Here is an 18,589-nt window from a genome sequence, read left to right as displayed (position 1 = left end):
AGAGAAAAATAGCCACTCTCATTTGATTCCATTTGTACAAGAGGTTTGTAGTGGTACAGTCAGTAAGCCACTTTATTGTATTAGTATGCCCCACCATATATATTTATAATAGCAGCAATTTCTAGAGTTCAGAACAAACTACCAAAGTAGTTTTCAAATCCATTTTCATAAATAAGACATTTTCATAAATAAGGTACAATTGGCAGAGAAGCTCCTATATAACGTAGTGGTGAGAGCTGGTATAGTGAAATGGTGCAAGAATGTAGGTGGGAAAATAGGAGTCTCTGGTTCACAACTTAGCCATGACATTTGCAAGGTGGCCTTAGACAAGCAATTATTGTTTTAGCCTTGATATGGGTATAATAATGCTTGCCTACCTACAGAGTGGTTGTGAAGATAGCTGAGATACCATTTGTGATAGCATTTAAACTTACAGATATACTAGACACTAGAAGCTCTATAGGCATAGAACTGGCATTTCTAATGAGAATTCCTAGGTGGCAATCCAGAGAAGGTGTGGGGAACCTTTGGCCTTCCAGATGTTGCTAAACTACAACTCCCATCATCTCTGGTCATTGTTCATCCTTGCTGGGCCTGATGGGAGTTGCAGTTCAGCAGGATCTGGAGGACCAAAGTTTCCCCATCCCTCATTTAGAGCAATATCTTTTACTCCCATTAGCCCCAGCCAGCATGGCCTATGAACAGGAATGATGGGAGTTGTAGTTCAGTAACATCTGGAGGGCCACTGGTTTCCCATTCCTATTTTACAGGATGGTGCCTTTTTTTTTTTGCAGTAGCAAAGTAGTTGTTATTGATTACATTATATTCCACCTTTCTTCATAGGTGATGCCAGAGAGGGTGAAGGGGGCAAATGGGCCAGACCAGTTCATACGCCCAGACACACACATGTACCTTATTGCTGGATACTGGTGATTACTTGAAGGAAAAGCACTCATAGAATCATAAACTAGAATTTAAAATAAGACTATAATCTGAAGTGTGTTTACTTGAATGTCAACTACATCAGAATCAACAGAACTTACTTTAGAGAAAATGTTTAGATGGGAGCATGAATTTGAAATATACTGTTTCAAGTTGGACCTACAAGAAAATGTTGCAGAGTTGAGTATTCCTATTAGAGTTGTAAAGGACTGGGGGGAAAAAACAGAAAAATATGGGGAAGGAACAGGGTTTTTTTGTGTTTGTTTAATTTTTTCAGAAAAAAAAGTCCCATCCCCCCAAATTTTCCCAGTTTTTCTTCCAGGCTTTCACATCTCTAGTTCATCTTCAGTGTTCTAGCCAGCCCATCTTCTACCATATACAATTCCATCCCCCACTATTTCATTTTTCTGCCAACAGCATGCTCAGTCCTTAATAAGCCATTTTGCCCCCCCCTGCATGTACAGTTTCCTTTTCCTTTTTTTAAAAAAAAACTTTGGCAGAGCTGCTGATACTTCCCTCTCGCTCATCGGTGCTGTTTTTACTCATTCCCTGGGAGAAGGAGTTCACTATTAGTATATAGGATTTCTCTTTCAGGTGGGACAAAGCTAGTAGTGGACAGCATGGTGAGGTAGTGCCACTTTCCTGACCTCCCGACAGTTGAGTGGCTGCTTCTTACCAGGAAGGCGAGGTCAGTGTGGAGCAAATGCACCAGCAGGAGAGCAGGATTGGCTCCACCAGTATGTTTGCACCATGCCAACGTCCCTGCTGCCTCTTCCTCCTTCCTCCCAGTAAGCAGCCATGATTTAACTAGCAGGAGGTCAGTTAAGCATCACCACCCACACACACCATGCTATTCAGTACTGGACAAAAGCTTATTCCACCCATAATACACTTTGCGTTTCTATGTACCCTTCACTGCTACCACTGCTTTTCTTTAATGACAGACCTTAACAGACCCAGGCCTGCTTATTTTCAGCAAGATTGCTGCATTTATGGTCTGAAGTGGGTTGCCTTTTTCATTTCTGCCTTAGCACATCTGCTCAGGAACAGGAAGGGATTGAGGAACGTAGGAAACTGCCTTATATAGAGTCAGACTATTGGTCCATCCAGCTCAAGATTGTCTACGTCAGTAGTTCCCAAACATTTTTCCCCCATGGCCCACTTGAAAATTGATGAGGGTCTCGGCGGACCACTTACTTAATTTTTCTGCCCATTGTCGCAATTGTAATGTGCTATGCTAGATGCAGTATGATTTTTAATTGCATTTTATTGCCTCTTACTACAATTTGCATCCCATAGAATTCAAATATAATACAATAAAGAACCAATACAATACAGTTAAAAATCAATATGAATACTTAACATGGACATGCCACAGAGCACCTGAATGAAGTTTGTGGGTGGTCCACATACCACAGTTTGGGAACCCCTGGTCTACACTGATTGGCCGTGGTTCTGCAGGGTTACATATGAGGGCTCTTCCCAGCTCTTCCTGGAGATAGATAGGATTGGAGACCTTTTGCATGCAAAGCATGTGCTGAACTAGAGGAAGAACACTGAGACTGTCAACATAATGAGGCAAAGGCAGATCAGACATTACACTTATTTATTATTGATGTAACATGCTAGGAAAGTATGTGCTTCAGCACAGCAGCAGCAGTCCATTCACATGCAGGTCATGACTCACTTTGTTGTTGTTATGTGCCTCCAAGTCGATTACGACTTATGGCAACCCTATGAATCAGCGACCTCCAAGAGCATCTGTCATGAAACACCCTGTTCAGTTCTTGTAAGTTCAAGTCTGTGGCTTCCTTTATGGAATCAATCCATCTCTTGTTTAGCCTTCCTCTTTTTCTATTCCCTTCTGTTTTTCCCAGCATTATTGTCTTTTCTAGTGAATCATGTCTTCTCATGATGTGTCCAAAGTATGATAACCTCAGTTGCATCATTTTAGCTTCTAGTGATAGTTCTGGTTTAATTTGTTCTAACACCCAATTATTTGTCTTTTTCACAGTCCATGGTATGCACAAAGCTCTCCTCCTATGACTCACTAGGACTTAATATTTATATATTAGTACAGCAGCATTGAAGCTGCTTCCCTATTACAGAGTCCCAAGATGTTCAAGTAACTACTGCATCAGGCATGTGGAAGTGGTGGCCCTTCAGACTTGCTGGACTACAGTCTCCATCATCCCTGACCATTGGCCATGCTGGCTGGGGCTGATGGAAGTTGGAGTCCAACAACATCTGGAGGGCTACAGGTTTCCCAGCCCTGATTTAGTTGCAGGAATTTCATAGGTAGGGAGGATGATATGCCTGGCCTCCTTGGAGACTGCTCCTATGAGTTTCCCCCTCAATGTAGGATACAGCTCTTTACTCTCAGTGCCCTTGTGAAGGTGCTGTGGGGAAGATCTTGCAGGTGAAGTCCATTTACAGGATTATATGGTCATCATTTGGAAGTAGATGCCTACGTCCAGCCGTATGCTTCCACGTTTGGGGGTTGTTCCTCCCAGCAGCAGCCAATCGGTTTCACAAAGGATTTATTCCCACTTGCATGCTGGCTTTTCCAGTAGGCTGGAGCATCAGCATGAAAGTAAAGTAAACAGAATTTCTGGCTTGCTCCCAGTAACGTTTGGCTGTGAAAATAAATGTCTGGCAATTCAGAAGCTATGCTTTGTATTGTTTTTGCAACAGCGGAGAACACCATTGCAGCTGAAAAACTATGTTTACTGTTGGAAAAATCACCCTTTCCTCTTATCAGTTAGACTGTAGGGATCTGTAGAAAATTATCATTGTTAACTGACTCTCCATAGGGAACAACACAACATGCATACTCCCTATCCAGTATTTAAAGGCTAAGAACATAAGAACATAAGAAGAGCCTGCTGGATCAGGCCAGTGGCCCATCTAGTCCAGCATCCTGTTCTCACAATGGCCAACCAGGTGCCTGGGGGAAGCCCGCAAGCAGGACCCGAGTGCAAGAACACTCTCCCCTCCTGAGGCTTCCGGCAACTGGTTTTCAGAAGCATGCTGCCTCTGACTGGGGTGGCACAGCATAGCCATCATGGCTAGTAGCCATTGATAGCCCTGTCCTCCATGAATTTGTCTAATCTTCTTTTAAAGCTGTCCAAGCTGGTGGCCATTACTGCATCTTGTGGGAGCAAATTCCATAGTTTAACTATGCGCTGAGTAAAGAAGTACTTCCTTTTGTCTGTCCTGAATCTTCCAACATTCAGCTTCTTTGAATGTCCACGAGTTCTAGTATTATGAGAGAGGGAGAAGAACTTTTCTCTATCCACTTTCTCAATGCCATGCATAATTTTATACACTTCTATCATGTCTCCTCTGACCCGCCTTTTCTCTAAACTAAAAAGCCCCAAATGCTGCAACCTTTCCTCGTAAGGGAGTCGCTCCATCCCCTTGATCATTCTGGTTGCCCTCTTCTGAACCTTTTCCAACTCTATAATATCCTTTTTGAGATGAGGCGACCAGAACTGTACACAGTATTCCAAATGCGGCCGCACCATAGATTTATACAATGGCATTATGATATTGGCTGTTTTATTTTCAATACCTTTCTTAATTATCGCTAGCATGGAATTTTCCTTTTTCACAGCTGCCGCACACTGGGTCGACATTTTCATCGTGCTGTCCACTACAACCCCGAGGTCTCTCTCCTGGTCGGTCACCGCCAGTTCAGACCCCATGAGCGTATATGTGAAATTAAGATTTTTTGCTCCAATATGCATAATTTTACACTTGTTTATATTGAATTGCATTTGCCATTTTTCTGCCCATTTACTCAGTTTGGAGAGGTCTTTTTGGAGCTCTTCGCAATCCCTTTTTGTTTTAACAACCCTGAACAATTTAGTGTCATCAGCAAACTTGGCCACTTCACTGCTCACTCCTAATTCTAGGTCATTAATGAACAAGTTGAAAAGTACAGGTCCCAATACCGATCCTTGAGGGACTCCACTTTCTACAGCCCTCCATTGGGAGAACTGTCCGTTTATTCCTACTCTCTGCTTTCTGCTTCTTAACCAATTCCTTATCCACAAGAGGACCTCTCCTCTTATTCCATGACTGCTAAGCTTCCTCAGAAGTCTTTGGTGAGGTACCTTGTCAAACGCTTTTTGAAAGTCTAAGTACACTATGTCCACTGGATCACCTCTATCTATAGTTGACACTCTCAAAGAATTCTAATAGGTTACTGAGACAGGACTTTCCCTTGCAGAAGCCATGCTGGCTCTGCTTCAGCAAGGCTTGTTCTTCTATGTGCTTAGTTAATCTAGCTTTAATCATACTTTCTACCAGTTTTCCAGGGACAGAAGTTAAGCTAACTGGCCTGTAATTTCCGGGATCCCCTCTGGATCCCTTTTTGAAGATTGGCGTTACATTTGCCACTTTCCAGTCCTCAGGCACGGAGGAGGACCCAAGGGACAAGTTACATATTTTAGTTAGCAGATCTGCAATTTCACCTTTGAGTTCTTTGACAACTCTCGGGTGGATGCCATCCGGGCCCAGTGATTTGTCAGTTTTTATATTGTCCATTAAGCTTAGAACTTCCTCTCTCGTTACCACTATTCGTCTCCGTTCCTCAGAATCCCTTCCTGCAAATGTTAGTTCAGGTTCAGGGATCTGCCCTATATCTTCCACTGTGAAGACAGATGCAAAGAATTCATTTAGCTTCTCTGCAATCTCCTTATCGTTCTTTAGTACACCTTTGACTCCCTTATCATCCAAGGGTCCAATCGCCTCCCTAGATGGTCTCCTGCTTTGAATGTATTTATAGAATTTTTTGTTGTTGGTTTTTATGTTCTTAGCAATGTGCTCCTCAAATTCTTTTTTAGCATCCCTTATTGTCTTCTTGCATTTCTTTTGCCATAGTTTGTGTTCTTTTTTATTTTCTTCATTTGGACAAGACTTCCATTTTTTGAAGGAAGACTTTTTGCCTCTAAGAGCTTCCTTGACTTTGCTCGTTAACCATGCTGCCATCTTCTTGGCCCTGGCGGTACCTTTTCTGATCTGTGGTATGCACTCCAGTTGAGCTTCTAATATAGTGTTTTTAAACAACTTCCAAGCATTTTCGAGTGATGTGACCCTCTGGACTTTGTTTTTCAGCTTTCTTTTTACCAATCCCCTCATTTTTGTGAAGTTTCCTCTTTTGAAGTCAAATGTGACCGTGTTGGATTTTCTTGGCAATTGGCCAGTTACATGTATGTTTAATTTAATAGCACTGTGGTCTATGAGGCTATGAGGTTTTGCTTAGGAAGGGGATTTCGGCCTTTGGCTGGTGGTCCTTTCCTATGGCACATTTTCAGCTGGAGCTCTGCCCAGTACTACCTTCGGATGTGTCCACAGCTGGGTCTTGGATGTGCTTGGGAGGGAGAGGCGAGAAGACACCAGCTGAATGAGGTCCGAAACACATTTGAAATACATTCCATTCGTCCACTAGGAATCTGATGCCTGTGCAAAAAGCCAGGGAAAGGCTCCCAAAGAATTTTACATTACGATGACCTACAAGTGAGAGTTTAATAACTTAACTTCTCTCCAGAAGGTCAGATTCTTGCTGTAATTTTCAGGCTTGGTGGAAGCTACTCCTTTCTCTTTTAGAACATAGCATGACTCGCTTCGTACAGTGTATGCAGTTAGCAGCCCATTCCATGCATTTTGGGTGCCTCTAGACTATCCTTTTGTCATTTTGCAAGAGGGATTCAACCTCATAAAGGTCTGCACAATCAAAAAGGATTAAAGTACCCTGTTGCCCAGCCTAGAGCAACACATACACTTTTAAAAATAGCGCAACATACTTGTCGAGGTTAAGAATGTGACAATGAAATGCATTGAAAAGCGTGGCATAACGAATGATTAACAGGAATGCTTATAAAGAGCCTGTTAAGCAAATCAGGATGAATGCTCATGATTGTATAACCTCTCTGCAAACAAATCAGAATCATTGCTCAATTAACAGGTCATGTGGAGGAGCCCTTTGTTGACTTGGGCAGCTCTTTCATTGGGTTCATTGGAAAGTGTTTCGCATCATGCCCTGTCTCAATGCAGTCAGTTAGGGCTGGCCTGAGACATTTTGCTGCCTGGAGTGAATGACAAGATGGTGCTCCCTTCATTCCACACACATAAGCCAGCTGGATTGGCAGCTGAATCTTAATACTAGCAATGTTAACACTAGCAATGCAGGTCAGCATTTTCCTCCACCAACCTGAGGGCATCAGGCTAGCTTAAGGAATGCAGCTTAGAGAGCACAGCTCTGTCCTTTGACAACTTGCCACCACTCCCTACCCCCTCCCAGCAACTGCCTCACTCTGCCAAAAGACAAGGCCAGCCCTGCTGCCAGTGTTACCAAAATCAGGAGCTGTTTGCTACACTTCTATCCCATTCTTCCATGAAATAGTTCAAGGCAGCAGCTCACTGGGCTACCTTGGGCCAGGCACTCTTTCTCAGCCTAACCTACTTCACAGGGTTGTTGTAAAGATAAAACAGACGGGGACCATGTAGACCACTTTGAACTGTTTGGGGGAAATGTTATATATAAATGGACTATGACCTGGGAGACCAGGGTTCAAATCCCCACATAGCCATGAAGCTCACTGGGTGACCTTGGGCCAGTCACTGCCTCTCAGCCTCATGAAAACCCTATTCTTAGGGTCGCCATAAGTTGGAATTGACTTGAAGGCAGTACACACACACACACACAGCAACAAGAAATACATGGTGTGTCCTCACTCCCCATTTTATCCTCACTACAGTTTTGTGAGGTAGGTTAGGCTGACCAAGGAGCAACTCACCAATGCCACCCAATAAGCTTCACAGTGTTATCAGGGACCCATTTTTCATTTGCAGTGTGGTTTGAACTCAAGCAGTGCTGCAGTGGAAGTTCTTAGTTGATCCAAATAGGGATGGGAGCATCTGTCAATTTTGGTTCTCTCAGTTTCTCATTTTTCCAATCTTAACTTCAGTTCTCTATGTTTCTGCAGCAATTTGGGAATTCCTTTTTTTTTTTTAAATCCTCATGAAAATTGCCCAGCATTTTAGTGCGAATTTCATCTAATAAACACATTTTCTATGTAGTTTTGACTAATGTACAGTTTTATAAGCACTTTCTCTTAATATGATGCACTTGTGTATATTATTTTCTCAAATAGATTCATTTTTATGCACACTTTCCCCTAATATATGCATTTTTGTAAACATTATTTGGTTGGTGAACTGCTTCACAAAATTCAGATAAATGTGAATTTCAAAGGATGCCTGTGCTTCGGTTCTCATGTTTTCAGAAAGAGCAAATTGTAACAGATGCAGCTTTAAATGCAAAATGAATCGAATTTTTTCTCCATCCCTTGGTCCAAGCAGGGCTTGAAGTCACAATCAGCTGATCGGCACTGACTTTAAACCCAGCTGTCAACAGAGCTCGGTTCCACTCAGGAGGTCTGATTGGGAGCTCCTAATGGAACCATTTCCAATGGGGCTTGCATTTAGCACCAAAAGGCATCAGATACAAGCCCCACATGCCATGAAACAATCAGGAGCACATTTTAAGGCTCCACGTCTTTTTAGCCATGTCTTTACCTGTGGGACAGTTGTGAGTGACTTGGGAAAAATTATCTCATAGGCCAAACTAGGACCCCTGTCTGACATAAGTGGGCCCACAGGTCAGATGTTCCCCAACATTACTTTAGCCCATGTTTATCCGCTTGTAAAAGATGTATTTGAGCTAGAAACCATGTAATAGTTTTTGTTGCAAAAACCTACATCCTTTGAACCTTATATAGGATAATTGGCAATTCATAGTCTCACACTATTAGGCCTTTTTGTTAGTTGACTATACCTACCGAACACTGGTAAGTTCTTCCTGCAGAAAGGCCGTTGGCAAGGTTGGGCCCACCTAGCGGGTCCCAGTTCAGTGGTGCCTTGTCATTTCGTCCAAAATATTAACTATGTTTCTAAATGTTATGATGTGAGTTCTGGCCGCATCCCAGTCAAGACCTTAGGAACATAGGAAGCTGCCTTGTATTCATTCAGATCATTGGTCCATCTAGCTCAGTATTGTTTACACTGACTGGCAGCGGCTCTCCAGGATTTCAGACAGGATTCTCTCCTAGCCCTACCTAGAGATGCCGGGGCAGGAGCCATAGCTCTGCCCCATGTGCAAGGCTCAGGCTGAATTCTATAGAAAAGCAGACCTCTGGCATTGCTTAAGCAATGTTTGGCCTTTAGCTGGGCCTTATGTAGGAGCAACATTTCCGACTCCAGTGTGAAGTACACCTTTACTGAAAGGTGCCTCTTCACTTAAAGGGGACAAGCCTGCTCTAGCAGTCTTTTACTCCAGCAGAGGAGACTTTGATTGTACTGAGGCTTCTGCGATGGAGTCCTCCGAGTCAAATGACAGCAATGCAACATCCTCATGTCAGAGGGGCACTGCTATAACAGGCTCATCTTGTAGACATGGTTCTGGGGCTGGCAGTTCCCCCTTCTGATTCCCCAGTTTTATCAACCAAAGAAAGGGAATCCAGTCCCGGGGTCATGAGACAGAGACAGGTTTAGCCTCAGACCCAAACCCAGGATTATCTAAACTGAAAGCTTGGAAGCTCTTTCCACTCTTCAGAGTTGCTCAAGAGATGCCAGGGATTGAATCTGTGACCTCCTGCATGCAAAGCAGATGTTCTACCTCTTTGTTAAGGCCCTTCCTCTCAGATATGTAATCCCAAACAGTAATGCATGAAACAGGCCAAGTTTTAAGTGGCCATAGCATGCTTGTGGTTGTCTTAGTCCAGCCTTTCCCAACTAGTGGGCCTCCAGATGTTGTTGGACCACAACTCCCATCAGCCTCAGCCAGCATTGCCAATGGTCAGGAAAGATGGGAATTGTGGTCCAACAACATCTGGTGGCCCACTAGTTGGGAAACGCTGTTACCTAGTCCACCTTTTGAGAACTATAGATCTATGGAAATCATGAAGTGCTGCAGAGAAGTTGGTATTACATCTTCATGGATGTAGAGTTGTCTGGCACCACCTGTTGTTGGTAACGTAGTACAGAACTTGATTTGTTAGTTGTACTGAATTTTAGGCCTGATGCATGAGACATCATGAGAAATGTAAGCCCTTTTCAGACTTTTTTCTAGGGTTAAATGAGCTCACAGGGAAGGAGCAGCATCACAGGACTAGGCTCAGTGGTGTCACTAGCGGGGTGCGAGGAGTGCGGACCGCACCCGGGTGACACCATGAGGGGGGTGACACCCAGAGCCACCCCGTTGCGGGGCAGGGCGCCCGCGCTGTTGCCCGACAAAGGAGCCAAGAAGCGCTCCAGGTCGGCATTGGAGCAGCCAACTCCTCCTCGGAGGCAGGCAGGTAGGCGGGCGAGACCAGGAGCAGTGTCGGCGGGGTGAGGGAGGCGTGCCAGCATTCCCAGGCCTGCTTCTCCGGCTGGGTGCCCCTCCGGCGCGTGCCCTCCCAGGGGCATGGGTGGCTGGCCTTGTGAACGTGTACATGCGTGCATGCATACACACACACACTCAGCAGGACATTTGGGGGCTCGCCAAGGAGTTATCACACTGGGTAACACCAACCGTAGTGACGCCACTGACTAGGCTCCCCTGGTTAGTTTAGCTCTATGATAATGCCAGAAAGGCCAGTCTTACGTGTTGCTTAGCATTATGCCAAGTTGTTTGCAAATGTCTTTTTAAAGGTCCAGAACTTTTTTAGCAACTCACTGTGAGTCACTATCTTGGAGAAACATAGAGACAAGGCACTGATTGATAGCAATAAAAATATTGGTATTTAATAAAAAAGGCTTTTAGTGGTTTTAGATTTCTGTTATAATGGATCTGTGTTGGCAGAGGGCCTACATTTCATGAGGAACATTAGAAAGTATCCAAGTGTAGACCACAAGGAAAGTGTGCTTTGAAGTATTTTCTTATCTTACTTTGCGTCACTCTCCTGTTGAATGTGCAAATATTGTTTAGGGCAGACTTGCACCTCCATACCCTACTCAGTTACCTTGAGCGCTCATTGTGAACAGGTTCCTGTTGCTTTGCTGCTGTTCTTCCCACCATTTTCCTTCTTAAGCCTTGCCCTGACAGCCCTTGGCCTCATTTGCCCACACTGCTACTTTAACACTATTGAAGGAGGGTTCAAACTCTGCAGAGAGCCATATGATTTTTATCAGTGAAGGTACAATGTGACATCATGACATAAAGATGAGGTGGATGCTCAGAAACAAAATTCCAGGAGTTGCCAAAGCCAAGCAGATTATATGACAGTGTCCAATGAAGCTGAAGACATTGAGATCAGAGAAGAAGAAAGAAAGAAGCATAGCCAGATGAATAATGGGGCAACTAAGAAAACATCACTAAAAAAATGTGAATGTTTAGAGCAGTGTTTCTCAACCGGTGGGCCTCCAGATGTTGTTGGACCACAACTCCCATCTTTCCTGACCATTGGCAATGCTGGCTGAGGCTGATGGGAGTTGTGGTCCAACAACATCTGGAGGCACACCAGTTGAGAAACACTGGTTTAGAGGGATGAGTTTGGATCTTTGGGGGAGAGGTGAAGAGATGATAATTTGTTTGGCTGCATGTGATGTGCTTCTTTCAAAGCAAATATTGGAATCCATGTGTGGAATACGCTCCCCAGTGAGGTCCGCCTGGTGCCTTCATTGTCATGTTTTGGGCGCTGGGTAAAGACATACCTTCCCCCCCCCCAGGCATTTGGTAGACTGAGATGATGTTGTCTGTTATCAGTATGCTGCCAAAGCTTCCTGTGGCTGCATGGCAATGTTGTTGTTTTACTGTTCTGTTTTTACACCATGTTATTTTTGTCACTTGGAGACTTTTAGGTAACAAGCAATTAATAAATTGAATTAATAATGATAATAATAATTGGATAAATACCCATCACAGACTTAGTTATTGATATCAAAACTCAGGGAAATTCTTCTTAGCTCTATTTTTGAATCATTTAAAAGAAACGTGTGCTTGTTTTTATGAAGCTGTGAATATCAAGGGAGTTATACTTTTAATGTGAACTGTGTGCAGCAGCACCCTGTTAACAGTGTCATGTATGTACCAAGACTAGGGATGGAGGAAGGCAGTGATTTCTTTCCTGTCCAATGTTTGTTGCCATCAATGACGTTTCCATTCTGCTGCAGTTCCGGCTTCTGCTAAAACCTACATTTTATTCATCTCATTATCCACTACAGCCCAAACTAACACTATTAATTATGTAATTCATTTCAATACATTTCGTTGAAACAGAAACTTAAAGAATGGTACAGAATATAATGTATTATTATTATTTTATTAATTATTTACATAATTGTGGACTAAAAAAGAAAGACCATTCTTGACCACATAGGGACATAGGAAGTTGCCTCATACTGAGTCAGACCATTGGTCCATCTAGCATAGTATTTAGTCTACACCAGTAGTATAGTGGCAAATTCAGAATTCATGTTAGTCACAGCCACGCCCCCTTTTCTGTTGCTGGGTTGAGAATGAAATCCTTGTTAATGCTTTCTCCCACAACAACAGATATCCCTAGGAGTCAATAAGCATGAAAGGGCAGAGTATCAGCTGCTGAGAAGAGTCTTCTCAGGGGCTGACTCATCTCCTTTCACTCTGTGGCTCCAATCATCAGGAAAGGACAAGGAAGCATGTTAGAAGGCTCTTCTCAGTGGCTAACACACTCCCTTTTCCGGTTGATTGGCTCATAGGATGCTGGGGACATAGTGATCCTGCTGGGACTCTGCTCCCAAAAAAGTAAAGGGACTAAGACCCCCTGAGACCCTGGATGACTACACCCCTAGTCTACACTGACTGGCAGTGGCTCTCCAGGGTTTCAGCAGGAGTCTCTCCCTGGAGATGCTGGGGATTGAACTTCGGGCTTTCTGCATGTAAGTCAGATGGTCTACCACTGAGCTACGGCCCTTGGACAAACGTGAATTGTGGCAATATCTGCTCCCATTTTGTTTTCTGACAGAATTCTCCAGCATCCCTAACCATGAGATGTTCTCAGCAGCCAAAATGCATGTTCATTAGACCCTAGCCTGGCTTATTGGAGGTGCAAAGGAGAAGCACAGGAAGGATTGCAAAGCCTCCAGTGTCACAGGTTTAAATGGGGAGGCACGGGTTGGGGAGCCTCCTTGCGCTCCCCCATTCGACATCCAATGTCATGATTTTGACAGATGGGTGGGGCAACGCACCTGTGATTCATGATGCCTCATAATGACATCATGTGACTGACAGGACCGTTGTCCCACCCACCTGTCAAAGTTGGCTACAGCCAAAAGGTGCCCTGCCCCTATCTTAAAATAATGGTCAATATTCTGTCCACTGGGCCATGCTGAAGCTCACAAGGATCTGGGCCAGCTCCAAATGATGTGTCTTTCTAAAAATGTGCTACAAAGCAATTTCATTTCACAGCCACAATTCATCAGCGGATTGGTAGCCGCTTGGCATAATCCTCAACAGATTATAACTGCTGAGTACTAAAAGCCACTTCTTACACTTCAGTGCATGGGTGCCAGATATGTGTGAGAGTGAAAAGAGAAATTTTGTTCCTGCTCCCATCATGCTACAATTCAGGCTGACCCAAGTTTGTTAGCAGGCTGAGGGACAAACAAAAGGAAGTTGTTCTTCACACGCCCCATATTAAATGTGTGGACTTCCCTACTACAGGTTGCGGCGATGGCCAGTAGCTTAGATGGTTGTTCAAAAGGACCGGGAACATTCATGGAGAATAGGTCTGTCTGGGGCTATTATCCTTGATTGCTATATAGAATTTTTATGTATAGAGGCAGCACGCTTCTTGCAGAGACTGGAGTAAGTTGTCAGCATCCATGGGCCCATTGGGATTGATGCCGGGGACTCTCCTTTCCTCCCCATGAGCTTCTCTCTTCTTCAGCAGTGTGCCTCTGAATAGCAGATGTTGAGAAAAAAAACAAGGAAGGCCCTTTGTATGAGTGGACAGAGGCATTGGGATGCTGTATTAAATGGACCTTGATCTGATCCAGAGTGCAAGCATGTGCGTCCATCGGAGGGTTTTTTAAATATATATAGAGAGACATTTATTTATTTATTTATTTATTTATTTATTATATTTATATCTCACCTTTCCTCTGAACAGCTCAAGCTACTTTGCTCTCCACAGGATCTGCCTTTTGACTTTTTTACATCTCTGCAGTTAAACTGGCCCTATATACTTGATCTGCTGTGGCAGGGATGGGGAATCAGTGGCCTTCTAGATGTTGTTGGACTACAAATCCCATCTTCCCCTGACCATTGGTCTGGCCGGTTAGGGCTGATGGGAGAAGGAGTCCAACAATATCTAGATTCCTGTGCTAAAGTGAATACAGCTCACCAGCCTGGCAGGTGTTTGACAGGTTCTCCCTTCCTCTGTTTTCGCAAGCATAGATGGGTTTCTATAGTGCTTGACTGGAGATGTGAAGGCCCAGAAAAAAACTCAGAAAAACCAGCATTTTCTTCCATTTTTCTGTTTTTTTCTGGAGTTTTTCTTGGAGGATAGGGAATGGAAAAATGGGGGGTGAAAAATGGGGGGAAATGAATTTTTAAAATTTTTCTGGTTTCCCCCCAAAACCTTCACATCTCTATACTAGGCACAAGATCAGTGTGTGTAGGTGGCCTTTTGGCAAACCTCTAATAAAGGGGTAGTCAATGTGATGCCCTCCAGATATTTGTCAGACTACAATTCCCATCAGCCCCAGCCAGTAGTCAGGGATTATAGGAGTGATAGTCCAGCAACATCTGGAGGGCACCACATTGGCTACCCCTGCTCTAATATTTGGAGTTGGCCTTTTGGCAGGCATAGCGCAGTGGCAGCAGAGCAGTCAGCTCTGCAAATTATTAACCACTTTATTAAACTGTGGTGCTAACTTGTGCTAGCAAGGGGGAGGGGAGAGAAAGAAACCTGCTGGGAACAGATTGCTTATGAAAAAAATAATAATAGAAAAGGTATGGAGACACGACCTTAACCAATTTTATTTTTTTAAAAAATCTAATTCCCCAAATGTTTGTCTATGAATTAAATTCATTTTCCTGATTAGATTTAAGGGGTGACATTTTTGTTGTTGCTGTTCAAATAAGAGAGAGACAAGTTTTGATTACACAGCATGAAAATAGAAATAACATGCAACTAGGAGGGATGAAGGAGCTGGAAAGATTAATGGGTTTTTTTAGGGCGGGCAAAGAGAAGCTGGACGCTCATGTGAGAGCCAGAAGGGTTCTTAAGCTGTCACACGTGACAGCTGTTTGAAGTCAACTCCAAGTCAACATTAAAAAAAAGAATCAACATTGTAGAAGCTGTAGAAGCTCGCTTTGCCTCCTTTACATTGTTTTGCTTGCACCTGCTGCATGCTTGCGGCGGACTTGGACAGAAGGCAACGGAGGTAGCGACAGAAGCAAGAGCAGCGTTTGAAACCCTTGCATTGAGAATAGTTGGACGGGGAGAAGGCTGGCACTGGCATTTCTTGCAGGAGGCGTGCGTTCTTCAGCAGATCCCAAAGAACTTAGTGGCGGTGCTCAGCTGCTGATGCTGCCAGGGCTGGTGTATTTGCCCACGGGAGTCGAGGGAGCAGGAAGGTAACAAATCATCCAGACTCTCTGAAGGGGAGGCGTTTTCTTGCATAATAATTGGGAAAAGAAGAAGCCCTTTGAAGAGAGTCCATAATGGACAAATGTAGCCTTTGGGGAGATGCTGTCATTATTTTTGTTCCCCATTTGCGGAGATAAAAAGGAGTCGACAAGGAGCATCCAGAGCAATTCTTTGGGGCCCTTTTTTGCCATTGTGCTCGTCTTCTGTCTGTGCATTGCTATTTGCTGACCTTTCCCAGTGGAATCTGTGCCCTCCCTTCCCCATTTGCTCCACCCCATACAGTTCCAGCTGAGAAGAAGCACTGATTTCCCCCTCCATACCCTGTCACAAGACCCCCACAAGACCCCTTTCATGGAAGATATACCTTTATGTTGAAATCCTTTTGTCGCAGCATGGCATTGTTGCCATTCAACGGGAAATAAAATTTTAAAAGCTCAAGGAACAGGAATAGGGAAGACGGAAGAAAGCCATCTGAGATCACTAGCAAAGAAAGGATGATATAATATCTTCCCTTTCAAGAGCTCAAGAGCCACATTCCACCAAGCCTGGGAAGATCTCTATTTGGGAAGCTCGGGGGAAGAAATGCCACTGAAAACCATAGTAAATATGAGTGATGGATTGCAGTGTGCCATCTAGAAGCGGGTTTTAACACATTTGCTTCTGGGTTGCAACTATTTCTCTGGCCTGCATGATGCCTGAAGACAGGAATACGGGGGTCCGTGCCTCAGGTGCCTTAGCATCATCCCCCTTTGTTCCCAAAACTACCTACAGGAGAATTAAGCGGTGTTTTAGTTTCCGCAAAGGTAGGTACAATTTGTCATTCCCATTGCCTTTCTCTCTCTCTCTCTCTCTCTCTCTCTCTCCCCCCCTCCCCGATTCTTTTCTGAAAGGTTTGGGGGGGGTGTAAGAAAGAAAAGCTGTTGTATTTTGAATAGAAACTCAGAAACAAAGGGTAAGAAACAATCAAAGATGCCAATGCTTATTTGGATGATTTTATTTTTCCTTGGTTTGTTGTCGCATGGTTACCATTTTCTTCTTCTTCTCTGGTTCACAACACACAACTTGATGTAAAAAAAAAGTACAGAAGGGTTACTATATATATATATATATATATAGTTAAAATTACAGTGCACCCCAGCTAGCAAAATCAGTCAGGCACCAAGGACGCTGGTAAACTAGGAACACCAGGTTCTGCTTTAGTGTGGAAGAGGGCTTAGAGATCCTGCCATTTGAATCTAAAGATGTCTGATCAGCTAAATAGGGTCTGCAGTAGATACATCTGATTATTCTGTTGTTAACAATTTTGCAGTGTGGTTTTGCTAGCTTGTTCTTCTCCTGCAGCTCGTATTCCTATTTCATCGGCTGCAGAAAATATCTTCAAACTTGTTCTCCAGCCCCCTCCAGTGACACAGTGCTTCTAATAAATATGTAGGATTTTTATTGAGTATGTGAATGCATGCATGTGTGTCTAGGTGACCTGGTGGTAGTGGAAGAGGGAAATATGTGTTATCAAAGAGAAGAAATAACAGGAATGGTGGGTATAAGAACAAGGTTCTCTCTATTCTAGGATATGCAACAGTGGCCAGAGAGATGCTTCTCGGACGCTCAGAAGTGAGGCATAAGGACAACAGCCTTCCCACATTGACTGTGGCCAGCATCTGGTATTCAGAGGCAACATGCTTTTGAGTCTGGAGGTTCAACTTAGCTATATTGGCTAATGAGCCTTCAAGTTCAGAGGCACAGGATTGTAAAATATTCACATGCATTAATTCTGAAAATGACAGGCAATCTTTTCATTGGGATCCAGGAAAAAAGCTGTCATCAGTATATGGAGTTGTTGGGGCAAATGTATATAGGATCCTACCTTGGGTCAAAGGTGGCTTTGATGACCTCTTTACTACTATACTTTAGTCATTCAGTTTATTGCCTTCGGGAACCTTTGAAGAGACGAAAATAAATCAATGACTGTGAGCCAGTTTCCTATGGCTGCACTGCATGTGGCTAGACATTTTGGAAGGGGTAGGGCAGATTGCACCACATGTGTCAATCATTTGTCAAAAGGACAAATTGTGCTTTTTTATGCCACTGCAAACTGGCCTTCTATGGATTGGGCAGTATTGTGCATCATTGCAGTTGTGGGCTTGTGATGAACTATTCAGACAGGCCTTGTGGGAGAAATTAGGAGATATGTTAATTTATTTATTTATTTATTTATTTATTTATTTTATTTTAATAATTTATATCCCGCCCTAGTTCATAGAATTCAGAGCGGCGAACAATAACAATAAATGTTCTCTGCCCATCAAGAAATGTTTTGAATCTTTGATTTCCATTGAAACACCTTCTGGTATTTTTGCCTGCCAAATATGCCTCAATTTTTGCTTCAGGCAACGTTCAGTTGTATCTCTGAAGGTATGTGGAATCCCCATCAGAATTTTTGCTAGCCTCATCAAAAATTATTGTAGTCTCTCTTGAAATTCCAATAGATGTTCTATCTCTTCCAACGTCATTTTCTGTGAAGTTTGGTTGGTGCAATTGAAATACAGAGGTTCAGAGCAACTGCTTCTCAGATTTCTAGGGATAATTTTTAGTTGCATGAGTGACTTCTTAAAATAGGGCATAATGCCAAGGGGTCAATCCAGCCTCTCCTGTAAAAAATGGCTTTTGGTCTGTCAGATCTGAATATCTATAGGTCAGTAGTTAACCTACCATTTCAAGAGAGTTAGTGGCAACCCAACTTCAGAAATTTTTGGTTGAGAGCAATTATCTAGATCCTTATCCATTGGGATTCAGAAGAGAAAATTGTATTGGCCTTGATACATGTTCTGTGTGACCCGTTTAGTCTTCTGGACCTTTCAGTGGCATTTGACCCTAGAATCACCAAATCCCTCTGAACTGTTGAAACAGTGTGGAACACTGTAATGGTGATTCAGCTTCTACCTGGATGAATAGTCTTAGGCCTAGCTATTCACGATGTTATTAGCAATCATGTCATAGGTCTTTAAAAAATAAAGAGCAGGCCAGGG

At 43.4% G+C, this 18,589-nt stretch overlaps 1 protein-coding gene across 7 annotated transcripts in view; it reads left to right on the top strand.

Annotated features, from left to right (window-relative positions):
* ARHGAP24 (Rho GTPase activating protein 24) overlaps positions 1–18,589 on the top strand; it is a 492,834-nt gene that overhangs the window by 405,936 nt on the left and 68,309 nt on the right. The window contains exon 1 of one of the 7 annotated variants that reach the window (XM_061583122.1): positions 15,131–16,366. The exons of the other annotated variants lie outside the window; for them this stretch is intronic. Coding sequence (XP_061439106.1) covers positions 16,252–16,366 — 115 coding nt within the window. The 5' untranslated portion in view covers positions 15,131–16,251. Of the gene's footprint in view, positions 1–15,130; positions 16,367–18,589 lie in introns of those variants that run through there. 7 annotated transcript variants of the gene reach the window in all.

This window comes from Rhineura floridana, chromosome 9 (genome assembly GCF_030035675.1).
Source record: "Rhineura floridana isolate rRhiFlo1 chromosome 9, rRhiFlo1.hap2, whole genome shotgun sequence".
In the NCBI taxonomy this organism is placed as follows: Eukaryota; Metazoa; Chordata; class Lepidosauria; order Squamata; family Rhineuridae; genus Rhineura; species Rhineura floridana.
Note: the sequence above shows the minus strand (reverse complement) of the source record. Positions and strands in the feature narration are given on the sequence as shown.